General features: G+C 44.3%; 2 protein-coding genes across 3 annotated transcripts; one reads left to right on the forward strand and one right to left on the reverse strand.

Moving 5' to 3' along the window:
* Positions 1–1,556: 1,556 nt before the first annotated feature.
* Positions 1,557–6,211, forward strand: LOC147205768 (uncharacterized). The gene is made up of 3 exons (XM_086108981.1): positions 1,557–1,740; positions 2,999–3,213; positions 5,728–6,211. The coding sequence occupies exons 1-3, from the start codon at positions 1,723–1,725 to the stop codon at positions 5,834–5,836; spliced, it is 342 nt and encodes a 113-aa protein (XP_085965107.1). The 5' UTR covers positions 1,557–1,722; the 3' UTR covers positions 5,837–6,211.
* A 1,012-nt stretch (positions 6,212–7,223) lies between these two features.
* On the reverse strand, positions 7,224–25,655 carry csnk2a2b (casein kinase 2, alpha prime polypeptide b). 2 transcript variants are annotated; one of them, XM_086108708.1, is made up of 12 exons: positions 24,687–25,653; positions 23,769–23,880; positions 22,391–22,492; positions 15,649–15,699; positions 15,512–15,571; positions 15,324–15,407; positions 13,146–13,256; positions 12,790–12,891; positions 12,611–12,711; positions 10,372–10,520; positions 10,090–10,170; positions 7,224–7,802 (listed from the first exon to the last, which is right to left on the reverse strand). In XM_086108708.1, the coding sequence occupies exons 1-11, from the start codon at positions 24,788–24,790 to the stop codon at positions 10,097–10,099; spliced, it is 1,050 nt and encodes a 349-aa protein (XP_085964834.1). In that variant the 5' UTR covers positions 24,791–25,653; the 3' UTR covers positions 7,224–7,802; positions 10,090–10,096. The 2 variants fall into 2 exon arrangements, with proteins under 2 accessions (XP_085964834.1, XP_085964835.1); XM_086108709.1 differs by lacking the exons at positions 7,224–7,802; positions 10,090–10,170; positions 10,372–10,520 and adding an exon at positions 10,540–10,936 and having other exon boundaries at positions 24,687–25,655.
* Positions 25,656–27,088: the final 1,433 nt, after the last annotated feature.

Genomic DNA, 27,088 nt, shown 5'->3' on the forward strand with positions numbered 1-27,088 from the left:
CTTTTTATGATGTAATTTTGACGTTTTGATTGCACTGCCTTTCAGTTGCATTTTTATGTATGTAAATTGCTAAATAATTAAAGTTTGATTGATTGATAATATAAAATATACAATAACAAACACATAACATATAATATCATCAGATATAATAACAATCAAAAACGGTGAGTTCTTTTTAATATGCTGTTCAAGTGGTCCTTGGGGGCTACCTGGCACCAGCGGGGACCATGTTGGTGGGTGACACCTAGTCTCGGGAGTCCGAGTTGGTCTTTCCTAATTTTTGGTTTGATTGTATTTGCTCGCCCGCTCATAGATTGCAGCATGTATTCCATTTCAAAGTGAACTTCAATGTAATTAATTAAATAGTTGTCAATTTCAAGATAATATACCGGTAGGCTGATAATAGGCATATGACAAATCACTTTGAAATTGGCAATAATCAAACGGTTGTTAAAAACAATAATCATATACTGTATTTATGTGTAATGTCACATTTAGATTTCAGGTGAAGTAAGACCAATGCCAATTTGAAAATAAATACAGTAATTAGTATTACGATACAAGAGTGCGTCTTCCCCCACTAGGGGGTGTCGTCCCCAGGCCGTGAGGTAAAATGCCCCTTTACAAGATAGATAGACTGATAGATAGAAATTTGCTTTGCATTAAAATAGAAGCAACGTTATCAACAACAACAGTGCAATTCACCGGACAACACAATCACAACACAGAGTTCAATTTACTGTGGCAGAGTATCAAGTGATGTAAGAACACCGCATCCACGTGAAAATGGCAGTAAAAATAGAGATACTGTCTCAAAAATGTCCCCGCTCGATGTCGGGTTGCCAAGGGGATTGCTGTCTTGAAGAGCTTGTTGATGAGCTGATCATTCGAATCAAGTGTGTTGGAGGAGGTAAACATTCTAAAACATGGAGGACAGTGTCCCTCGAGGACTGGAGTTTGAGACCCATGATATAGAGATGGATGGAATTTATTCCAAAATGTGGATATGATCGCATTTGGTTTTCTGATCTTTCAGAATAAGATGATTATCTTTTTGTGTTAATGCAATAGTTTGTTATGCCTGGCCAACGAAAAAAGACGTGACCAAGAAGGCACCTCAGTGTGTTTGATCAATGATCTTTTGATACAGACAATGTGTAACGCCCGGACGCATCACTTTGTTTAGAAATGACACCAGGCACTGAGTGACGCTGACTTCCCTCAACGCCATCCTCTGTGTTGTCCATCGCAGCTGTCCTCTTTCCCTCCATTCTGACATGCCTTCCCGTCTGTCATTTGCCATCTGCGCACATTCACCTTCCCCTTCCCTCCCAGCTATCCTTCATTCCTTAAATTAAAACTGCTTCTAAAAATACACCTCACCACAAAAGACCTCTCCATCACAAATTCCGTGTTCGTGGATGTAACCTGAAGAAACCCGAAGAGTGGACGTGTGTGCGTGTGTGTCTGTGTGTGCGCGTGTGCGTGTGCGTGCGCGCGAGCGCGCGCGTATTTGTGTGCGTGCGTGCGTGCGTGCGCGCGTGCCTGCGCGTGTGTGCGCGTACGTGTGTGATGCCACTGCGGTGATGACGTATGGAGGCGGATTTTGGTTTCAAAGGGTGATTGGTCCATCTTATCTCCTGCTCAAGTGTGTATCTATAAGAAGGCAGCCCCCCCACACCGATCAGGGAATTTTATTTAATCAAGCCTTAACTCATCATCATGACTACTGTCGTCCATGTAAGTATGCGTGCATAAACTGTGTAGCATTCATCAGCAAACGTAAAACTCTTCAATGATTAGTATTAGTAGGGATGCTTTTTTTTCTGTTTTGCGCTCGGTAAAATCAAAACAAATGTAAGCGGGGATGCTTTCTTCTGTTTTGTGCTTGTTAAAATCAGAACAAATTGTTTTGCAATCAAATGTACCATGGAACGTTTTCTCACACCGCTTTGCCGTGTATGTATTTGTCCTGGATGAATGTTTAAGCAATTGTGAGTGAGCAACATGATCAAGTGTCAGTCCTGTAAAAGAGCGGAGGTTTGGGTTTCGGTTCAAGCAGATGATTAAGTCTAGTGCCATTCACACTATCCATACAAAAGGGAGGGACATATGAGTGCATTTGATATACATTTTATATCACTGATCGCTTTTACTCAGTTACCACAAAATTAGGGACTGAGATTACCAACAACAAAAAAAAGATTCATTCTCAGTTTTGGATTGACACCAAATATGTTTTTCGTTTTGCTCGTCAAATTTGGCTTGGTCTGACCAACCAACCAGATTATGGAAAATGTTGACATTATTGTGGCACAGCTAGCAAATTTGGAATCTGATGGTTAAATAAACTGTCCATTTACTAAAAAGCCAAAGTTACTTTGGCCAGAACGACTGGTTCTGAAGGCCCCGGGCAGGTTCAACTGACATGACAGTACATGAAGTCTGAAATGTGATTGGACAGTGAGACCTAACATCCACATCAACTGAAGGTAGTGCATTTTATTTTAGAGTAAAACCAACGAAATGAAGAGAAAAGACTTTTGGGAATAAATTAAGACAATTCCATGTGGAAAAAAAATGATCAGAATTGAAGTTGCAAATGTATGTCAGTGTTTCTGATCGTGTTAAAGCCATGAGAAAAGGCCTTACTAGCCACTGATGGCCCACCACTGATAATGATCAGTGATTTAAAAAAAATACTGCATCTTAACAATATATAAAACTATGTAAAAGACGAGGTAAACATAACCTCACTGTGTTTATATTTTTGGGGATGAAACACATGTTCTTAAACTTAAGTAAACCAAAATGTTTATAATTATAACAGGCAGTAATTTATAGGTTTGTGTGTGTGTGGTCTTTAATATTCTTCTTCATCGAATACACATGCGATACAGGATCATGAATGTATTGGATCGTGTTGGATCATAATTACAATCCTGGAGAAAAATTGCCCCTTTAACATTATTGCCCTTTCTTCCTTGTGTGCTGACAGTGTGCGTCTTGCTATGCGCAAGGCAGCGTCCAGCCTCTGCAAATGTTTGGCAAGGGACCTGCTCCAGTCAACTATTTGTCACTCTTGACTTACCGGGGTCCTCCCTATGCCCCACGACCACGCCTGCCTCGCCACACTCCAAACATGACGCTGCGACAGATCTGTCACATGCTGAAGCTGATGAAACAGGTCAGCAAAAGGGAGGCTGCTGCCAGGTTAGGAACACGACAAGTTTGAGAAATGAGTAACTGTTGCTACTAACTTTGTCCACTGGAGAGTACACTGATGACCACTTACTGTATTTTAAAGGATACAGTATTCTGAAATTGGCTGTTACTGAGGATTTGGCACCCGATATTGATGCGTTTGTGAAGCCCAAAAGATGCTTCAGGAGAAATGTAAACCTACTTCATAAAAAATGCTGTGCCACATTTGAAAGTGAATACCTCATATAGAAATATTTTAAGAAACGGAATATTGCCAAATATCAGTCAACAGAAACGGTTGTTTGGTGGAACCCTTTTCTGTTTGTTTGTTTTTTTTCACGCACTACCAGAACATGTATGTAGTTGTATGTATACAGTAACATTACAAGGTAGGGGGACAACTACACCCTTATTCTGAAAAGTTCCCATTTAAGTTTGTTAGTCGGTTGAGGTTGTCAAGATTTCCAGATGGATGTGGAAGTGTATGTGAATATATAATTATGTTTAAATCACAAGTTGTTCGATAAAAGGTACATATAATATGTACATCCATGGTGATCTGCAAGTTTCACACACCTACTTTGGTTCACAACATTGTTGAAATGGACACTTATATGGTCAGAATATTTCCAAATGTCCTTGTAATTATTTGCACCCCCGGAAAAAATCAGAAACATTTGGAATTGTCTTTTTTTTAATAGCTTGTGAAGCCATGAATATACTGGTTCGGCCAATTTGAAATCGAACTGGGATGAATGGTGGCCCTGCACCAAAATTAGTTACACTGCTTTTTATTTTTTTGCGAAACAAAACAGAATCTTAGATTGAGTTAGTGGTTAGCAAAGGGCCCTGTTTAGTGATCATGTGGGGTCCGTAAGACTTATCTTTCCAAGTGGTGCTTGGGTTCCATACTTGGAGTGACCAACCTGAACGGTCCTGTTGGCTGACTTGCGACATTTCGGGTGAGGAATGGAAACCCATCCCACAGCATTTTTTGGAATACATTTCTGAATTGGAAATTGGCATAATTGTCGTCCTCGTAATGAGACCTCAATCATCCAATCTCTCAAGCAAGTGTAAAACGATAGTGGTAGACATAGTCAATTGTGCTGCGCATCCCACTTATATGTTTCTTGCAAATGGGGCAACAGTTCAAAGGGTGATAAAAGTGATATAAATCTGTGGGATTTAATTATCATGTCTCAAGCCTACACATAGTAAGCGGGCATGAAGCACTGCACATAGTGTGAGAGTTCATTTTCCTTTTGCAGCATTCCCTCTATTTAGTTCCACGTATACAGTAATCCCTCATTTATCGCGGTTAATGGGGACCGAAACCACCCACGATAGACGAAAATCCGTGAAGTAGCGAACCCCCCCACCCGTATAGGTATATGTACATGTGTATGAGTATAAATAATCCATCCATCCATCCATCCATTTTCCGAACCGCTTGATCCTCACTAGGGTCGCGGTGGGTGCCCAGCCGTCTTCGGGCAGTAGGCGGGGACACCCTGAATCAGTTGCCAGCCAATCGCAGGGCACACAGAGACGAACAACCATTCACGCCCACACTCACACCTAGGGACAATTTAGAGCGTCCAATCAGCCTGCCATGCATGTTTTTGGAATGTGGGAGGAAACCGGAGCACCCGGAGAAAACCCACGCAGGCCCGGGGAGAACATGCAAACTCCACACAGGGAGGCCGGAGCTGGAATTGAACCCGGTACCTCTGCACTGTGAAGCCGACGTGCTAACCACTGGACTACCGGGCCGCCCCGAGTATAAATAATATAAATAATATTTACAAGGCCAAATTTTATGGTATACATGCATGTTTGTAGTTGTTAACATAACTTAATGCTATATGCTAATATATTTAAACATGTATAAGTTAGGTTAGGTTAGTGTATGAACAATGAAATACAGTAAACACATACATGTACATGTAGTACTGTATATGTTGCTCTATGTGACTAGGTGTTGTTTTGCTGACTTTCGCTGACTCTCGCGGACCTTTTGCGGCATTTTCGCTTTTTTTTTGGGGGGGGGAAAAATCCACGATGCACCGAGGCCACGATAAACGAACCGCGAAATAGTGAGGGGCTAATGATCTAATTGCAAAATAGCTTTAAAAAAAATATGCTCAGACAGTTCATAATGTTGCTCTTTTAGGTGTCATTTCTGTGTGCTTGTGTCTCTCTGTTCACACTGTACCAATTTTCTATGTAAGGAACTTAAACGGATTTTGGAACTATAATAAATTCTTAGTGGAAGTCACACATGACGAAATGCATTATGATCTTTCTCTGTATGCAATAAACAGCACAGTTGTATTAGTTCAGGCCTGTGATCACAACTTCAGTATACATGTACTGTATTTGAGTGTGTGGTTTTTTTTTACTCCAAGGCAGTGTGCAGTAAATAATTGAACAGTAGTACCGTATCACCACAACAAGTATTCAATCACAATTGCTTCTCTCATTTCTCAGCCTATGTGTCCGGTTTCTCTTTCTTCACAGGAAACAGGCGTGTGCAGCCCCGACACCGGTCACCTGCGGCACCAAATCAGAGAGGAAATGTATCCCAAGCTGTATCAGACACAAGCGCCATGTAAAACGTGCCTGCTGATTCACTAGCCCTGGATGACCACATTTACTATCTGCAGAACCCTTTTTTTAGTCTTACTTACTCTCATCCCAAAAAGACTTTTAAAAAATATCCATGCACTGACGGCATGGCAAACTGATCAAGTACAGCCAGTTTGAAATTAACTTCCCTACAGTACCAAGCATGTCAGTGATGTGGTCACATTTGTGATGACTGTTTTGTCTGCAAACCGTCTTCCGATCAGATGCACTCATGTTTGAAACTTAAATCTGCTGTTTTTGGGGTGAATTTATAAACACATGAAGTGGCAATTATTTGCTACTCTTTGGATGCAGTGTTGATTCTGTTAAATTAAAAAAAAAAGTCCCTATGAAATAAAGAACATTGACAAATGAACTGCCCTGTCCCTCTCACATTTTTCCTGTTTATGTATAAAAATCTCAACAAGTTATGTCTTAATTAAGCTAGATTTCTCTTACAGTGGTACCTTGATTTATATTGTTTAGAAGTAGTTGGAAAAAGGTTCAGTGGAACAACATATTTTCTACTTTCTTTGATATTCATCCATCTGTTTTCTGATCCACTTAATCCTCACAAGGTAGAAAAGTGCTATAAAAATGACAGTCTGTTTACCAAATATAATAAATAATATCTTTGACAACAGTGGCCCCATTAATGCTTGCAGCTCAGTACCCGCAAATTAAATTATTTTTCACCCCCCTTGTTTGTTTGTTTTTTGTTCTGGGACGAGCAAACTTTTTTTGTGGAAAATGTATATTTGAGGTTTATCGGCTTTTTTGGTAATTTTGTCCAATGCATTTCATAGGTAGCAATTATACAAGAAATTTCACCGTCCCAATCCCCCACGAAATAGTAGATTTCCACTGTAGTTTTGAATTGTAACATCACCATTCACCAGTAATTGTGAATAAACTTGTTTATGTGTGCCCTGCGATTGGCTGGCAACCAATTCAGGGTGTCCCCTGCCTGCTGCCCAAAGACAGCTGGGATAGGCTCCGCCCCCCCCCCCCCCCCCGCAACCCATGTGAGGATAAGCTGATTAGAAAATGGATGGATGGATGGATGAATTGAGGGCCAGTCCGAGTGTGGGTGAGGGCCGCTTGTTAGCCATCCCTGTTGTGTACTGTACCTGACAGTTTATCCTCATCATTACCTACTAGAATGACACATTACCCATTATCAGTTATGTCATAGTAAACATACCCCTGAGAAGAGAACACATCAGGTGCAGGTATTTGTTACATTCACGTCGCTTCAGTTTTTACTTACTGTAGTCTGGGTCATTCCAAGCTTCCATGCAATTACTTTTCATTTCATACCGGTTAGTTTTATTTTCAAGACATGACCAGTTGACCATGATAGACAAAAAATACTCTGACAAGCCAAGTTCATCTAAATAAAAATCATTTATTTTTCATTAATATTATTATCATTCTAGCTAGAGAGAGTCCACCATGCCACTTTCAGAACTGGAGTAGTGCTAAGACATTTGTCTTTCAGGGAAAAAGATGGCAAGTAGGGTGGGGAGAGATAGATGGGTGCATGGATGAACGGATCTCAGGGGGCGGGGGTGGTGGTGGCTTGTACAGGGTCACACTCCTGTCCATCTTCCATGCTGATGCAAACAAAGAGGCGGGACGATATAAAGGAAGGATGGAGGCATGGCGAGGAAATCAGTCTTTAAAAGTAGTTTTTCCTTGTACATGAGACTGACGTGGGAGGGGTCAGGGAGTGAGCAGCTTCAAGCTCATTGGTCAGGCTGCTGGACAGGACACCAGAACAGGCCAATCACAGACTGATACAGAGGAGGAGGGTGTATGTATACCTGCTTGCATGTGTATGTGTGCATGTCTGTGAGTGTGTAACAGGTCAGAGTTACTTTGATCCATTGTCACTGTACACTTGTCAAAGTTACTGTCACAACCGCGGACAAAGTTGAGGTAACAAACATCCTTCTTTTTACTTTCTGCACAGAGAGAGGGAAGAAAACACATGAGGGAAGGAAAGAAGGGGAACACAATTAGAGAACAATTGATTAATGATTTTAATTGTTTGCAGAGGCTCCATGGACCCTTTTGCATTTGTGTGACAAGATTGACTGTAGCCCTTCACCTCGGATGCGAGACTAACATTATATGAAAAACGAATAAAGGTTAATGAAGCCGCAGCTACTTCTACACTTGCAAATACTCATTTGGAGCACTGTGAGAGGAGCATGGTTGGAAACATTTTACATCACAATACTTTTAATTACATTGCACAGTGGAACTTTGATTTACCGACCCAACTGAACCAAATGACTGCGGATTTAACGATCAGAAAATTGTGTCTGGTCCACTAACTTTGTACAGAAGCTGTCTATGTCTGCTAATTCCAGAATTGGCTGCAATTGGCCGCCCCATCAGAAAAGGGCACTGGAGTGCAATCAACAGAGACTGGTCCACGTATTTTCCGACTTAAATACGAATGGACTAACAATGGCACTCACTCGCAATGCAAGTGAGAAGTGAAGCCACAAGCGGCCATCTTACGTTGCCACTCGTTAATCTTGCCTGACTTGAGCATTTTCACATTATTTTCGGACTCTATGGCAAGAATGCCACAGCGCGTGGCATACGGTTGTACTAAAAAGCTTGGGAGAAGCTCTACATGCGCACTAACAACTTGGCTAGAGCGCAACAGCTGCAGGCCATTATAACTGCCATCGACACAACGCACCAGCGGGGTAAGTTTGGATAAACACCAAAACTTTACAGTTTCAAGTTTTTGTTTTTCATATTTACAATATATTTATCCAGTACTGGCCATTTTTAGGCTGTGAAAAAAAAAAGACATTTAATGGAAAATTGGCTCTAATGACGCCTCCCTCCAATAAGGACATTTTAAATCCACGTTCCACTTTACACAACAACGGTGTCGATTACTTGAAAAGTGGTTTGTCCTTCCAGATATTTTTAATGGTAGTTTTCAACTGTGTATTTACATTTTATTGTATTTTTATGTACCTGTTATCCATGTAATTCTTTTGAAACATACAATGTTAATTTTACATTACAAAGAAAACCAATCATGTTATTTTAAAGCATTGTATATCGGGATGCACACTGTTATCGGGAAATTTGTCCATATTGCACAGCACTATGCAGAAACACCATCTGCATTATCATATCAAATATCGATAGATACAATCAATAGGGGTGTTAACACGGCAACTTTTACTCCGGTGTAGCACCGTGGCTGCCCCCCGTAGAGCGTTCACACGTACAAAGTTACATCGGTGTAGCCCCTGAAAACAGCTTAAACCAGAGCAAATTTAACCCTGCTCAGGAGGTGGTTTAAAAATTTACTCCGGAGTAAATGCTAGTTTGCGGGGCAGAACCACTATATAAAATGGGACGTGTGAACGCTACAGTGGTAGACTCGCTACGAGTGAGAAGAGTTGATTACATACGGGTATTGTATAATTTGCATCCTGGGTATTTTGCACTTCTTTCCTTTCTCTCTCTCATCCTTTTACGGTGTTAGACCACAGTGTTGATTTGTCTGGAGAAGTATAAACCATGGTTTATCGGTATGTCACAAACAAGGCGGGGAAAAGGAAGTACACTTTACGCATGCTCATGTTTTGCTTCCGTATTATTACGTATTGCACAGCCGCAGAAACTGCCGTGTGAACGAAAGTGGGGCTGCACCGGGGCTAACACGTTTCTCTTTAGTAAGCAGCTTTTATACATGTGAACGCTCCACAAAATTTACACCGGTGTAAGATATATTGCAACAAAATACATCGGTGCAGCACCGATGCAAATGTGTGCCGTGTGAACACCCCTAATGACATTGACATCAATAAGGTCATATCATTTGTATTATTTAATTCCCTCACCCAGTGAGAATCGGTAAGGAATTGGATCAATTAGCAGTGTCAATAATGGAATCGGAATTGCTACATTTCTATCAATTGCCATCCCTACCAGGGATCTCCTGTAAATAGTGTTGCTCACAGAAGAAATTAGTGTGGATGTTGCAATGCAACTGTTTTATCGCGACGGGACCTCCTATTATATATATATATTTTTTAAGTATAGAATGCACGGAAAGCTTTCTGTGAAAGGAATGGCATTTGGCCATTTGCTCTTCTTACTATTGATCTGACAGCCCATAATGTAATATTGTGTCACCAAATGATTCCCATCCATTTCCAAGAGGTTTCTAATGGCCCCTTCCCAGATTTTTATTCTATATTGGATACATACCTGTGTTTCATCGCGTTGTGGTGTTGCCACTGGAAACCATGTTGTCAGAGTTTGACAGAGACTCCTCCTTTACGACGGGGTCTGTTGTAAAGTACAGCGGTTAGTGTTAATGCATCCTGAAGCTCCACACATACAAATTATTGAATAATAATAAAGCAGCACAAGCTAACAAAAAATAATAATAATAATTCAGGGGCACTTCCCGGTGTCAGTGCAGGCCACGGCTCCAAAATCCACACTCTAGTCTAATCAAATCGATGCCAGAGTGTGTGTGTTACAAACAGAAGTAGGGATGCTCCATGGCCTCTGTGGCTGTCAGTCTCTGTTGGTGGTCGTAGCGAAGCAGCTTGTCCAGGAGGTCCAACGCCTCGGGACTCACTAGGTGCTGGTTTTCCGTCTGCACAAACTGCTCCCAGCGCTTCTTGCTCTGTCTGAGATCACACACGCAGTAAGAAAAGAATTAGCGGCGCATTGTCATTATCGTACTCGCGGCACAACATTCATAAAACTACCTCGTACCCATCTGATTTGATACCAATTTATACATAGATGCTCTGAAACAATTAGCTATTCACATACATTAGCTATGCAATCATGAGAGTGGTCTCCTGATCTGGAAAATAAAAAAATGAATATTTATTTTTTTAAATCACCATTCTTTTACTTTATTTATGTCTACATTTGAAGATGGTGATTTTAATTAAAGTCCACACACACACTCCTGTTCAAATGCCAGGTTTTTGTGATACTGATACCAAAACAAATCATTTCACAGCCTTTTCCGTCAGTGTATCCCGGGGGTCGGCAACCCGCGGCTCCAGTGCGCCGCCCTAGTGGCTCCCTGGAGCTGTTTCAAAAAGGTTTGAAAATGGAAAAAGATGCGGGAGGGAAATATTTTTTTTGTTTTAATATTGTTTTTGTTGGAGGACAAACATGACACAAAAGTTTTCCAATGCTGTAAAAATGTGTAGAATAAATATTAAATTTCAACATTTATGTCAATGAGGATTTGCGTCATAGCCTGCGACACACGTTTCGAATAGCAGGACGGGATGCCAGGCACTGTTGTAAAAAAAAAAAAAAAAAACGTATTTCATGTAGAATTGACCGAAGGAATTTGGAAGTCCGAGAGAAACATTTTTAAATGGTACATGTGAGCTACGATAGTTAACACGCTGCAAAAGTGCGTGCTATGGCTCGTTCATCTTAGGGGCCGTTCTGGCTGTTGCTCATTATGGCATGCATGTGTAAGTGCGTGCGTATACACGCGTGTGCGGTAACGGGTCGATCGCAGGACGTTGGTTGATTGAAAAGTAGATCTTCGGTCAAAAAACGTTGGGCTCTACAAGATGCACTGCAGGGAAAAAAAACATTTAATTATGAAGGCTCATTGTGGATTTGTAACTAACTTAGTCGTTTTGATAGTAGGCTAATAGAACTAGTATAGATTCATACAGCAGGTGTTGCCTTCATTGTAAGGCTTCTGTAAGGCTTTTAATTTTTTGCTGCTCCAGACATATTTGTTTTTAGTTTTGTTTATTTTTGGTTCAATATAGCTCTTTCAACATTTTGGGTTGCCAACTCCTGGTGTATCCATTAAGATCTACAACTGAAAATCTCTTTAGGAGGTAAAAATAAATGAGAAAAATCTAGTTCCACAAATGCGTGCACCTCTTTATCACGGGGGATGTTATCACATTTAGAATTAACCAGTCAAATTTAAACATCTTAAATCGGAATCAGCACACACCGGCCACCAAAAAAGGGCCTCTGATGAACCCCAGATAAAGTACAGACGTTTTAGTTGGCTTTGCACTCTCATCACCTTTTTGAGAGGTGAAGCCACATGAATAGTGGAGAATCAAGAAAAAAGTTTTGAAATTATTATTATGATTATTAGTACATACAGTATATTTTTTTATCACATAAACCGAGCACTTGAACAGCGGTGTGTAGATTTTATATCCATGCTGCAGCGAGCCCTGATGGGACACGCTGAAAGTCGCACCAAATAAATTTGTGGGTTGTCACTTAATGAAGTCTTTACTTGCATTAGTTAACAGATATGCCATGTCCAATATGATGGGAATAGTGACGGATCATAACTTCGGGCCTACCTATGTATGTCTATGTAAACATGTCGATTCATCTTAGCTCTATTGTGCAGACTGTGCGCCGAATTTCAGAAGCAAAACTCACATTAACTAGGTGAAATACAATATACATCTTAATTATTTTGCATCGACACATCTTACATGCCTCAGTGTATTTTTTTTCAGGTTCATAGACAACTGCATGCTCAAGTGCAGGCGATAAAATGATGATGGCACACAAAAGCAGACAGCATTTTTGGTCAACCACAAGTGGATAATTACAGTTTTTCTTCTCATTTCATGAATACATAAGGTTGACTGGAAAATGCAACACTGTTTTAAGGGTGTTGAACTGCTTACGCTAAGAATGTTCCTGTCCACGACATAATTAACCTCAAACCAACTCGAGCGAGAACTGATCGTCTTACTGTCCAAGCAGATCTTTGAAACGTGGATCCAGTTCGATGTGGTATTTACGTAGGTAGCCAAACAGCTCGTCTGTCCCCAGAACCTTGGCGATTCGCACCAGCTGCAAAACAGAACAGTGTTCTAAATGGAGGAAGTAATTGTCACATCAATGTCTGAAATTCCATGGTGAGAGAGCAACCTGGTCGTAGTTGTCCTGCCCGTGGAAGAAGGGCTCCTTCTGGAAGATCATACTGGCAAGCATGCAGCCCAAGCTCCACATGTCTAGGCTGTAATCATACATCTGAAAGACACCGAACAGCACCGCTACTATTATAAATGAACTTATTACGGTATATGCTACACGACACTATTACTGCATGTTAAAAAAGGATTAAATAAGAAAATTATTAAATAATTTTTTTTGGAGGGAGGGGGTGTAAATGAGCAAAGTTAGAAACTCATCAGGGGATCAAATAGTTATTCCCCCCACTTTATCATGTGAAAACATCTCAAAGGATGTCACTGGTTGGACATGAAGTGTGACGCGTGCCTTACCTGGTAATCCACCAGGAGCTCGGGGCCTTTGAAGTATCGCGACGCCACTCTGACATTGTACTCCTGGGAAGGGTGGTAGAACTCTGCCAACCCCCAGTCTATAAGGCGTAGCTATGGAAACAGACCATTGGTTAAAATCATGCATTTCAAGAGAACTGAAAAATATGGAAAGTACATTCTACAGTGTCAGTTTACTTTGATATACTTAGTCGTATATTCAGGTATACTAGGAATGTAAACTGGCCCCATGAGAGGGAAGTCCTTCATTTATTTGGATTTGATCAATTGTGTTGCTTCTATGAAGTTTTGGCCATAAATCGGCAGTTTGTTGCCCCCTGCTGGACACGTTGCAAAGTGTATCATTGGGTTATTCATGCTCCATGATGAACATTAAGGACTGCGACTAAACCATTTAAATGCTTTTTAAACACTCATTTCGAGAAATGATAAACAGGTTCAATGTATTAATAACAACCTTGCTGTACTGTACATAATGAAGACAACAGCAGGAATTTCATATAAGGCACCAGTTACAACATACAGTAATTGTGTGACATATTAAATAAATACCCCTGTGAATACCTCATGACACAGTGAGGGGGGGGGGGCGTTTGGGAGTAGTTTTAAATTTGTCCAATTCTTCTCAGAAATCACTTGAGCCTTGACTTGATTTACGATAGCTCTGTCAGCTACTTTGTCAGATCTCCTTTAGTGTGAAAAATTCCACCGTGCACTTAACAGCAGGTGAACTGTGTAATAGTCGTCACTAACAGAGTGGTGGAACTGAAATTACATCTGCTGTTATTTTCAGGCTTGCCCTCCCACACTATTCACACATACTGCATTAGAGGAACTCACATCCCCACCAAGAGAGAGAATATTCTCGAAAGTGAGTCAAAACTGATGAGGACTGTGACCAAAACTGCAACAAAATGAGGGCACATAAAAGACTGTGAAGATGGCATCCCCTTGATATGTAAAAAGTAATGTCTCATTTGACTGGCGGCCAGCTCAGAGTGCACCCCACCTCACCCAAAGTGGAGGTTGTGGATCAGAGGTTAGAGCATGTCGTCCAGTAACCGGAGGGTCCGCTGTTTGAATCCCACTCTGTCTAAGTAATGTGTCGTTGTGTCTTTGCCCAAGACATTTCACCCACCCTGCTTCCACTTCCACTCACATTGGTGTACGGCTGGGTGTGAATGTTTGGTGGTGGTCAGAGGGGCTATAAGCGCACACTGGCAGCCACGCTTCCGTGAACCTGCCCCAGGGCAGCTGTGGCTACATACATCTTACATCTTAACCAAAACAAAGCTGAGGTAAGTGTTTTTGGCAATAAAGAAGGCTGCCATAAGTAAACACTTGCAGTCACTGTCTTTACAAACCAAAGACGAAATCCCATATTTTGGGGTGGTGATAAACTCGGACCTGACTTTCAGCAGTCATATCAAATCAATCACTACGGCAGCCTTTTACCATCTGAAAAACATATCCAGATTGAGGGGTTGCATGCTCCAAGCAGACAAGGAGAAGCTTATCTTGTGCTTTTATCTCCAGTAGACTTGATTACTGCCATGGTCTTCTGACTCGGCTCTCTCAAAAGAGCGTCAAACACCTGCAGCTCATTCAGATTGCTGCAGCTCAGGTTCTGAACTCTGATCTCTGAACTAAGAGATCAGAACGCCAGTCCTAAAGGCTTTAAAATGGGCTCCCAGTCAGTTGCTGTATGGATTCAAATTCTGCTATTGGTCTATAAATTACTCAATGGTTTGGGTCCTAAATCCATTCAAGAAATCCTACTTGAACATAAACCAAGTAGGGCTCAGAGGTCTGCAAACTCAGGTTAAGGCTCCCCGTACAATATGTACAGACCCATAGATGGACCTTGGGCATGACATAACATTTCATCGTAAATTCTATTGGTTCCGAGAAGACTACACGGGTTCTGTGAGTAGTACTCCTATTTTTGTACCGTTAGAAGTGAGTGGGAAAAGCAGCCCGTGGGAGGGCTTACAATCGAGTGCTAGTGTGCTCTTTTACCAGCCAAGGCCGGAAATTGTCCCAGGCTTTGTGATGACCACAGACAACACAGATGCAAGGCCAGTCAAAGCATCGTTGAAATGTGGTCCCCAACATCGAGGCGTGCACGCACACGTGTGTCATTCGGAGGACACTGCCTACCTTTCTCAACTGGTGGTCGATCATCACATTGTGGGGCTTGACGTCACGGTGCATGATTCCCATGCTGTGACAGTAGTCCAGGGCCTGTCCAGTGCGTGTAAACGTGCAACATTAAGAAACAAATTGGTGGGGAAAAGATAAAATGAAAGATTCTACTAAATCTCGTAAAAAAATTGAAAGTTTCTCACCTTCAGTAGTTCATACATATAAAAACGGATATCATAGTCAGTCAACTTCTGGTACAACTCCTGCGGGATGAGAAACAAATGTGTCATTTGAAAACGTTACAACATTGGGCAATGGTTGAACAGACAATCGTTTTTACCTTGAAGTCTGTGTTATTGATGCATTCAAAGACGAGTGCTGGAGTTCTGGACTGTGATGACATGAGAAGTGGTACACAGAGATCAGAACCCGTTCATTTAACTCCAAACTACCATACAGACAGTAATAAGAAAACAGGTGAATGAAAGAAACCTCTCAATGTTTGTGTCCATTATCATCCATTCTCAGCAACATTGAGGTGAAACACATTAGCAAGTCAAAATGAGCAAACAGATCTGAATTTGTTTCAGTTTGGAGTTGAAGGCATTTGCTCACAAAATTCAGCGACATGCATGTCCAACACAAAACAAATTGTATTGTGGACTGATTACCCCATATTGGCTGTGGTCACACAGAAGTGACACTGACCCACCCAACTGACATTTAAGTGCCACAGTGGAACGTTGTGCCCAATATTAGGCCACAAATAAACATTAAGGTTTCATCAAAGGCATTTAGCCCATATAAATATCCATCCATCCATCCATCCATCTTCTACCGCAGTGGTCCTCAACTAGAAATGCTGTAGGTCCCCTTTTTTTTTTTTTAATAAGACCAAGGTCCGGTCCCATGCACGGCGGTCATGGGGAGCAGGGCTATATGCCCATTTAGTATGGTCAAGCCAAGCTGATACAAATCAACACTCCTCACAACCAACCAATAATGGGGTGCATGAAAATAACAATTATTCACTTTGCCAGTACACAGCAAATAATGAGAGGTATTGTGTTGAGGCACAGGAACTCTTATTTTGTTAAGTTGTGCCTGCTTAATAATAGAAATAGGCCTTTTGGGAAATAAGACATTTTTACTTTAACTTTGTTCAACAGTAGTTGTCTTTTTTCCCTTAATTTAACAAAAACAAAACACTAATTTTACCAAAATAAATAATAAACATGAAAACAAAAATATCCTTTTCATTTGTACAATTCCCCTTTTCACATCCCCTCTGAAATCACTGAAAAATATATCAGAAGAGGAGTTCAGAACCATTTTAAATACTGACACAAGGGAGCACAGGAATGTGCAGTGCTGTTCTTCCACTAAAGGTGAATGCAATGTCTGAGGCATGCAAATATTATTTGAGGATGCCATTGTGATGTTCATTGACCATCTTGCGGTGTTCTGCTGTTAAACAGCTGCAAAGATCCCCGGGTAGACGGGAGCAAAACTGCACACAATCGAAACCTCCCGCGATTCGTCTTGTCTAATTGTCTGTGTGCGGCTCTCCTGGGCTGAAGCTGTGAACACACTGTGGCGTCGCGCATGCGTCTGTTTCCTGACACAATCATCCATTTTGAATGCGTGTGTATTGGGATAGACGCGTGCTGACGCTTATGTATGGACACACCTTAAGTTCGTAGGAGCCAATCAGCGCATCGTATATGCTGACGCTCACGTATGGGCACACCTTAAGTTCAGAGGAGCCAATCAGCGCATCATTATTGCCGACATGCCCTGCTCAGCCAGTGTCTCCAGTTAGTCAAACATTATACACACACAGTCGCGCTGCTGCGGTCCTCTGCAATACATCTGTTAGTGCACGCAAAGAATACAACGGATAATTTTAACAAGCGATCACGGTAATGCGCAGATTATAGTCCAAAAATCTAAAATGTATAACGTAAAAATCACTTTATAATTTATTATTTTATACAATTTGCTGAGGGTCCGGACAGAGGAGGTCCGGACAGAGGAGGTCGGCGGTCCGGTCGTGGATCGCGGTCTGCCAGTTGAGGAAGACTGTTCTACCGCTTATCCGGGGCCGGGTCGCGGGGGCAACAGCTTTAGCAGGGAAGCCCTGACTTCCCTCTCCCTAGCTACTTCTTCCAGCTCTCCCCGGGGGATCCCGAGGCGTTCCCAGGCCAACTGGGTGACATAGTCTCTCCAGCGTGTCCTGGGTCTTCCTCGGGGTCTCCTCCCGGTGGGACATGCCCGGAACACCTCACCAGGGAGGCGTTCAGGAGGTATCCGAATCAGATGCCCAAGCCACCTCATCTGGCTCCTCTCGATGTGGAGGAGAAGCGGCTCGACTCTGAGCCTCTCCTGGATGACCGAGCTTCTCACCTTATCTCTAAGGGAGAGCCCGGACACCCTGCGGAGAAAACTCATTTCGGCCGCTTGTATCCGGGATCACGTTCTTTCGGTCACGACCCATAGCTCGTGACCGTAGATGAGGGTTGGAACATAGATTGACCGGTAAATTGAGAGCTTCGCCCTTTGGCTCAGCTCCTTCTTTACCACGACAGACCGATACAACGTCCGCATCACAGCAGACGCTGCACCGATCCGCCTGTCGATCTCTCGCTCCCTCCTGTCCTCACTCGTGAACAAGACCGCAAGATACTTAAACTCCTCCACTTGGGGCAAAATCTCCTCCCCGACCCGGAGGGGGCACTCCACTCTTTTTCGACTGAGGACCATGGTTTCAGATTTGGAGGGGCTGACTTTCATCCCAACCGCTTCACACTCGGCTGCGAAACGCTCCAGTGAGAGTTGGAGAGCCCTGCTTGAAGGAGCCAACAGTACCACATCATCTGCAAAAAGCAGAGATGCAATACTGAGGCCACTAAAACGGACCCCCTCAACGCTTTGGCTGCGCCTAGAAATTCTGTCCATAAAGGTTATGAACAAAACCGGCGACAAAGGGCAGCCTTGGCGGAGTCCTACCCTCACTGGAAACGATTCCGACTTACTGCCGGCAATGCGAACCAAACTCTGACATCGGCGGTATAGTGACCGAACAGCCCGTATCAGGGGGTTCGGTACCCCATACCCACGAAGCACCCCCCACAGAACTCCCCGAGGAACACGGCCAAACGCCTTCTCCAAGTCCACAAAACACATGTAGACTGGTTGGGCAAATTCCCACATACCCTCGAGGACCCTGCTCAGGGTGTAGAGCTGGTCCACTGTTCCACGGCCGGGACGAAAACCACACTGCTCCTCCTCAATCTGAGGCTCGACTTCCTGACGGACCCTCCTCTCCAGCACCCCTGAATAGACCTTACCAGGGAGGCTGAGGAGTGTGATCCCTCTGTAGTTGGAACACACTTTTAAAAAGAGGGACTACCACCCAGCAATCCAGAGGCACTCTCCCCGTTGACCACGCGATGTTGCAGAGGCGTGTCAACCAGAGGCGTGTCAACTAGGACAGCCCCACAACATCCAGAGCCTTGAGGAACTCCAGGCGGATCTCATCCACCCCTGAGGCCTTGCCACTGAGGAGCTTTTTAACCACATCGGTGACTTCAACCACAGAGAGCCCACCTCAAAGTCCTCAGACTCTGCTTCCTCCAAGGAAGGCGTGTTGGTGGAGTTGAGGAGGTCTTCGAAGTACTCTGCCCACCGGTTCACAACGTCCCGAGTCGAAGTCAGCAGCGCCCCATCCCCACTGTACACAGTGTTAGTGGTGCACTGCTTCCCCCTCCTGAGATGTCAGATGGTGGACCAGAATTTCCTCGAAGCCGTCCGGAAGTCGGCTTCCATGGCCTCACCGAACTCTTCCCACGATCTGGTTTTTGCCTCGGCGACCACCAAAGCTGCGTTCCTCTTGGCCAGTCGATACCCGTCAGCTGCCTCTGGGGTCCCACAGGCCATAAAGGCTCGATAGGATTCCTTCTTCAGCTTGATGGCATCCCTTACTGCTGGTGTCCACCAGCAAGTACGGGGGTTGCCGCCACGACAGGCACCAACCACTTTACGGCCACAACTCAGATTGGCCGCTTCAACAATAGAGGCACGGAACATGGTCCACTCTGACTCAATGTTCCCCGCCTCCCCCGGAACATGGGAAAAGCTCTGTCGGAGGTGGGAGTTGAAACTCCTTCTGACAGGGGATTCCGCCAGACGCTCCCAACAAACCCTCACAATATGTTTGGGTCTGCCAGGACGGACCGGCATTTTCCCCCACCATCGGAGCCTACTCACCACCAGGTGGTGATCAGTTGACAGCTCCACCCCTCTCTTCACCCGAGTGTCCAAAACATGCGGCCGCAAATCTGATGATACAACCACAGTCGATCATCGAACTGCGGCCTAGGGTGTCCTGGTGCCAAGTGCACATATGGACATCCTTATGTTTGAACAAGGTGTTCGTTATGGACAATCCGTGACGAGCACAGAAGTCCAATAACAAAACACCACTCGAATTCTGATCGGGGGGGCCGTTCCTCCCAATCACGCCCTTCCAGGTCTCACTGTCATTGCCCACGTGAGCATTGAAGTCCCCCAGCAGAACAAGGGAGTCCCCAGCAGGAGTACTCTCCAGCACACCCTCCAAGGAGTCCAAAAAGGGTGGGTATGCTGAGCTGCTGTTTGGTGCATATGCACAAACAACTGTCAGGACCCGTCCCCCCACCCGAAGGCGGAGGGAGGCAACCCTCTCGTCTACCGGTGTGAACCCCAATGTACAGGCACTGAGCCGGGGGGCAATGAGTATGCCCACACCTGCTCTGCGCCTCTCACCGTGAGCAACTCCAGAGTGGAAGAGAGTCCAACCCCTCTCGAGAGAACTGGACCAGAATCCAGGCTGTGTGTGGAGGCAAGTCTGACTACTTTTTCCTGCTTGGCTCTCGACGAAGGCGGACGCTTTTTGCTCAGCTCCTGCCCTCACCCCCACCCGCTCCTTGCTCGCCACTTAGTCTTTGTGCTGTCTTTGTCTAACTTTTCTCCTAGCCTCCTACCGTATTTTCATCCGAAGAACTAACCATGGAATAGGTTGGCTGGTCTCTCGATGCAATCGACAAAATATTTTTCGACGAAAAGAGCAGGCAGTGGGGAGCCTGCTTGCCCCCCAGGGACATTGCTGCCGGATACGCCCTTGATCCATGGAGAAAGTGGAGAATGGTGTTCCTGTCAATACTGTCCGTTGAGGATGTGGAAGACATCTACATTATCGGCCTTTTGATAACAGGTATGCTGCTGTTTGGTGTTGGCAGCTTTCTGTTCTATCGCAAAATTCAACCGACGGGAGCGGCTTTATTGGAAGTGAAGAAGCTGCCGGTCATTCTGGATGGTTTGGTGCGAATGTCCAACACTCAGACTCAAGCGGTGACTGAGCTCAACCGCAATATTGATGCGGTTTTGGAGCGACTTCGTACGATCGACAACAACATGGAGAAGTTGGAATCCGCGCCGCGGAAAGAGATTGTGGATTTGGCTGATCGGCGCCAGTGAAGAGATACAGGCCACGGACTCAAGGCTGTCTGAAATTGTTGGCGGCCGTCCCTCCAAAACAAACAACGCTATCTGGCCCTTTCCCCTGGATGAGTACGCATGGAATCTAGGGCCCCCACCATCACCCCCCTCCTTCTCGGCCATGGACTGATAAGCCGGGACTGTCTTCATGAGCAGACCTCGACAAAGCAGCTATTACCTGTACACGCATACACATACACAACTGGACAATCACACGCGCATACACATCCTTATTATCACCGTCTTCATCGCTCCGATTCTTTTCCCCCGTGACGTAGTATTATCTGCAGAGCGCTTGGTGACGGTGCAGCTGGTCAGTTAAGCTGCGTCGCGGTCGCCCCCCCCCCCCCCACTCCCATCCCCCTTCCCATCCATCCGCCCTCTCATTACATGTTATGTCTTGTGACTTGTTGTAACTGTCATATGCTTATTTATGTGCTTGGGTCTTTTTTTATCCTGGACTTAAATTATCCTCAGAAGAGGATAGTTCGAGCGTGTTTTTTTCCCTCTCCCTACCCAGTGTTTTCCTTTCTGAACTCTGACTGTAAATTTCCCCATTGCGGGACAAATAAAGGATATCTTATCTTATATCCAGTCGGAACTTCTCTGCCTCACACACCAGCTCGGGCTCCTTCCGTGCCAGAGAGGTGACATTCCATGTCCCAAGAGCTCGTTTCTGCAGCCGAGGATCGGACCGCCAGGGTACCCGCCTTTGGCTGCCGCCCAGCTCACATTGCACCCGACCCCTTTGGCCCCTCCCATGGGTGGTGAGACCATGAGAAGGGGGACCCACGTTGCTTCTTCGGGCTGAGCCCGGCCGGGCCCCATGGGTGTAGGCCCGGCCACCAGGCGCTCGCCAACGAGCCCCACCTCCAGGCCTGGCTCCAGAGGGGGGCCCCGGTGACCCGCGTCCGGGCAAGGGAAACTGAGTGCCATTGATTTTATTGCTCATAAGGGGCTTGTGAGCCGTGCTTTGTCTGGTCCCTCACCTAGGACCTGTTTGCCATGGGTGACCCTGCCAGGGGCATAAAGCCCCAGACAACTTAGCTCCTCGGATCATTGGGACACACAAACCCCTCCACCACGGTACGGTGACGGCTCACGGAGGGGCATATAAATATCTAAAAATGAAAATAACAAAAAAAACCCCTAATGTGTCAAAATCATTATCTACACAATATTTACACTCTGGATATCATTACATCCGATGTGCTGTGTTTTTCAGACCATAAGCCGCACTTATAATCCTTTAATTTTTCTCAAATATCGATAGCGGTTCTTGTAGGACTGAACTGGTGCCAAGTAAAAGGACGTAGCCAGCTTCCAATAGCTGCTGGGACTCAGCTAAAAAGATTGTATAATGGTGAGTGCATTGACTAGAATAAACTATTTTGCATACTGTACAAGGCTTCACAAAAACAGTACTGTCCGCCTTTTAACCCGGTGCATTCTATGTATGATTTTCTTTTTCTGAAATGGAGCCATGCATTCATATTACGCCTAAGAATACGGTACACCTAATGGTCCGTAAAATATATATTTACCACGGGGTCTTTGACTGTGTCCACCAGACGGATGATGTTGGTCCCACCTCTCAGGTTCTCCAGGATCTTGATCTCACGCTTGATCTTCTTTTTCTTAACTGGCTGAGATGTGACATGAGATGGGGGTTATCACATCACAAAGTTCTCCCACGTCACTTTTGACTCCGGATGCCGAAGCTGCTGATTCAGCTCGTCTGCCTCTGGTCTGCATGCTTCAGCATCATACTGTCAGTCACTGAGACATCTCTTGCAGCAACAATGCAGTTTATATATCTGTATACAGTGTATACTGGTTTATCTTATTTTTGCTGTCTTCCAAACATCCCCGCTGATGTGCATTTTGCTGACCCTAAACATGGGTGAGCTTAGCTAGTTTAAAAAAAAAAGGTCGTAAATGTTGCCACATGAGCCAATTTGTCACTACTTTTAGTGCCTTTTTCAACCCCTCGAGCAACTAGTTTAACAATAAATAAATAAATAAAAAAGCAACAGCATGAGCGGAGTCTTTGTCTTGTGGTCCATATGACAAGGAGACGGGTGGAAGGCGGCAGAATCCATAACAGCCCAAGTTACAGGTATGTTTTTACAAGGCGTAATTATTTTGCAGAGGATGCTTGCACAACTCGAGATGACAAAAGCGCAGCAGAGAGAGCTGTGGACAAGGTGCGGCGTTGTGCTTCAACAGCAAATATTTCAACCAGCTGAGCCCTTTGACAGCTCATTTTGTCATGTTAAATTGTTGAACATTTAAAAAATTCATTTATGAAAGATTGATTTGACATATTTGCGCAGTAGAGAAAAAAAATTGATTTCAAAAACTTGCTGTCATTATTTCTGTGGAAGTTAGGCAAGTTATTGCTCGGGGGAAAACAAAACTGTTTCAAAGCGAATTTGGCATCAGGAGAACTAAATACCAAAAAGAGAAAACATTAAAGCCAAACTTGTTTTGAACCATTTTGATTGCTTTTTCGATAAGCGAAGATGAAAGATTGATTCAAATTGGAAATCGGATTTTTGTAAGAACAAAAAAAAACAAAAAAAACCCTGTCACACAAATCTTTCGAGTTCCAACTGCATGTCATGCAATCTCATCAGACCACAATTCAGTGGCAACAAAGGATTAATTTTGCATGCAAGTGATGCGTTTTCTTTGGCCTTCTGAGACAATTATTCCAAAACGACAAGCCTTAGAATGCAGTTTAACACTAGACAAGAGAATATTTGTTTGCATTTCATGCAAACACAGGAAGCAGATTGACATATTCACATACAGTCCCACTACTTTTCACCAAGCATCTACCTGTATATGTGCGTCATTTTCAAAATTAAGGACAGGGGCATTGTCCTTAATTTTCTCTTTAGGATTTAACCTGCTCACCTTGAGAATCTTGACCACCACCTTCTCATTGTTGGCGATGTTTATGGCCTCGAACACTTCACTATACTTCCCTCTGCCCAGTTTACGTACCAGCTGGTAGTCCTCTTGGTTGCTATGGGGACAGACAAAGAATCTGTGCAGTGTGTGTATTTAAGGAAAGGCGAAACAACACCTTCAGATCCATAGTCAAAGTCCATCCATCCTCTTTCAACACTGCTTGTCGTCATTTGGGGCACAGGTGAGCTGAAGCCTATCCAAGACAACGTTTTATGTATAATTTTTAGTTTACTTAATCGTTGCCCTGCCTCAGAGGGTAATTTAACTCACACTGCAATTCATACTATGTGTTGCACACATGCAAGGAGTGATTCAGAGCGAAAGAAACTGGCAAACTGCATAACTAGAGACAGTGGTCATAATGCCTTGCCCCAGGGCACCTGGTCAGAGAAATGCCACATTTACATTATTGTCCACTGCAAAACTTGAACGTGAAGTACAAATGGCAACTGCACTTTGGGCAAGATGCGGGTATGCACCCCAGGGCCCACCCTGGATTTGTCACCAGCAATAATAGCATACAGACGAACAACCATTATGCTCTTGTTCACATCTATGGACGTTGTAGAGTGTATACGTGCTCATTTAACTGAAGGCCAGAGCAGAGAATCGAATCCAGCGCTGTGCTGCTCGAGAGTGATTTTGAAAAATGTACTGACCGGTTTCAAAGCATAAATCTGGCAAAGCAGCAAGGAGGATGCTGAGAGACTGTACTAGCTTGGTGTCATCGCACCCTCGCAGCGAGGAGTGTAAAAATAGACACTCACCGACACCTTCCCTAACAAGCAACCATCATGTGCAGTGTTCAGGCATCGCACGCATGGTATTAAAGCCAACCACAGTAAGAAGAAATGTCCTCACTTCCAGTTCGGTACGTGGGCTTCGTAGTCCCAGTAATCCCGGCTCTTCAATGTGTTGACATCGACGTACACACGGGACTTGCTACCGGCCACCGGACCCGGCATGGCGAGACCCGTGGCTCGGAAGCTGCGGGGCTGTCACGGGACGGGAGATGGGTCACGAAGAATCTAGAGTGGGTTCCGGTTGTAGACCAAGAAGAGAGTGGACGTTCTTGTGTGGGTGCCAGGTGAATGAACAGGCCAGCTAGCCTCCTTCTGCACCAAGTGAAGTTGAAGTTGGAGCGGGTGGAGAGGAGCTCAAATGCCCGTGGCTTGTCGTGAAGCTCTGCTTCACCGGATTGTCAGAAGCAGTAACGGTCCCGATGGGGCTGAGAGAGGGAGTTGAGGTTCCGGAAAGGGGCGAGGAGGCATCGGGGTGATGAGGTAGAAAAAGAAAGCGGCTCCAAAAGTGGCCACGGAGGAATGGTGTCAGGAATTTCAACACCGCTTGGTTAAAAGTGAGGGGCGACTCTGGAGCCACGGGCCCTGCATATAAAACGTTTGGGGGTGGGGGGTAAAAGCGATACGTTTCCTATGTTAAATGGAGGGCAGTAACCCCTCTGTCAATCAATCAAATGTTGATTGGCGATGTTGATCGTTAGTATAGTGGGGCTGGCCCGAGCTCCAGGGGAGAGGGGGTGGAGGATCGGAGATCGATGTTGTTAGCTAACGTTAGCGAAGGATGCTACTTGAGCCCGGAGACGTCGCGCAGACGAGGAGCACTCGCCGCCGTGCACCACCTGCAGCGGATCCCGCGTCATCAGCGACCGGCTGCGCGGGGAATGGGCGCCTCGAGAGTCCCCCAGGACGAGACGGCGGCCGAGGGACCGTGGGTGTCTTCTGCGGCCACAGTCCTCCCCGGTCGACAGCACAGGAAAGGGGAACGGATTGGGAGTGAAGAGACGCGAGGGACCCCCGGAAGTGAAAGCGCTGGCTGCGGCGGTGACGACGAGGAACACGATCACCGGCTAAGCTGCTGAGACACAGCGACCCCTTGTGACGAGGAGCGTAAGTCTTCCTTCAATATGGCCTGAAAGTCACTGCTGTGCTGCTTTGACTTACGAGCTTAATTCGTCCCGTAATCAAGATCGTCACTCAGTTTACGCCTTTATCAAATTAATGTCCATTGAGCCGTTCCAGTTTGCAAACACCACATTTTTTGTAATGTAGTTGATACAGTAGTGTGATAACATGATCGGTATGTGTGTCAAATTTCAGCATTTATCAAACAGATCTTTTGAAAACGAGTCCACCTATAGAAGTTGGAATAATTTTCCTGTGACACATTAGGAAAGTTAAAACTCCTTAAAAGCAGTGAAAATGCACAAATGTCTGGCCAAAGTCTTATTTTAATGAAAGGAGAGGGGACCCCAGGCATTCAACAGAGGGGGCAAATGATTGAGGGGCATCGAGGTAAAGGTTCTCTCCAAACGCCCAGGCCACAGTCACCTGGGGTATCCACTTTGCTTTGACGCCACTGGTTCCAGTGGCCACTGAGCGGAGAGTGTCACCGAATGGCATAAACATCTTGCAAATGAGATACTGAGAAAGAACGGATCAATCATCTGTTGCAAATTTTGCTGTTGAGCTTCTTGTTAGAACAGGAAGTTGCACATAGCATATTGAAAAGCTGAACAGTTGGACATGTCAAGTCAAATTAAGTTCACCTCTTGCACTGTCTTATACAGTAGTACATTTTCAGTTCATACAGACATTTATATAAATCTACAATGTTTTATTTTGTGTAATTATATTATTATGAAATATTGTTACACATTTTGTGCAGTGAAGTTGCTGTCTTACAAAGGACGTTTTATATTGATATGTTGTGCACATTCCACACAATTCAGTAATGTGGGTTGTCAGGTTTCAGCTCCACTGTTTTCATACTGAGACCACACTTACCCCAACCTCTAAGAGGCTCCTTGGGCTGATTCACACCCAACGAACAGGCAATGACGTTGGTTCTAGCCACTCATTGCTTCTACTCTGATACCTTATTAGAGAACTTCCGTACACTACTTGAGTATGTCTGGCATGATATGTATGAAGACTGACCCCCCATCTTAGATGCATTGCCATGTTTATTGTTATTATTTCCACCCTCTACATTACTACGCTTCTGTGTTCAATTTGGCCATTTAAACAAAACAAGTAGGGATGGATGACAATCTCCAGGTGTATTTTAGTAATATAGCTACTTCAATCAACACCAACACCTCTCTTTCCTAAGATAGACATCTAAATTGAATGATTATTAATCAAATAAACCATAAAATCAGCACTCGTCACTCAAATTATTCTTATTGTGTGATGCCAATGTCAGATATATATACAGTACAGAGGATGGCCATGTAAAGAGGC

The sequence above is a fragment of the Hippocampus guttulatus genome, chromosome 4 (genome assembly GCF_054856545.1).
Source record: "Hippocampus guttulatus isolate MCC_2025c chromosome 4, RoL_Hgut_1.0, whole genome shotgun sequence".
Lineage (NCBI taxonomy): Eukaryota > Metazoa > Chordata > Actinopteri > Syngnathiformes > Syngnathidae > Hippocampus > Hippocampus guttulatus.

What these genes read in the sequence shown, in the direction of transcription:
- LOC147205768 (XM_086108981.1), top strand. An exon ending in AAAAGGGAGGCTGCTGCCAG is followed by an intron (nt 3,214 to 5,727) that starts GTTAGGAACACG and finishes CTTTCTTCACAG; the next exon opens with GAAACAGGCGTGTGCAGCCC.
- csnk2a2b (XM_086108708.1), bottom strand. Translation starts at nt 24,790, where the DNA reads ATGCCGGGTCCGGTGGCCGGTAGCAAGTCCCGTGTGTACGTCGATGTC. An exon ending in GCCCACGTACCGAACTGGAA is followed by an intron (nt 23,881 to 24,686) that starts GTGAGGACATTT and finishes CTGTCCCCATAG; the next exon opens with CAACCAAGAGGACTACCAGC. An exon ending in ACACAGTCAAAGACCCCGTG is followed by an intron (nt 15,700 to 22,390) that starts GTAAATATATAT and finishes ATGTCATCACAG; the next exon opens with TCCAGAACTCCAGCACTCGT.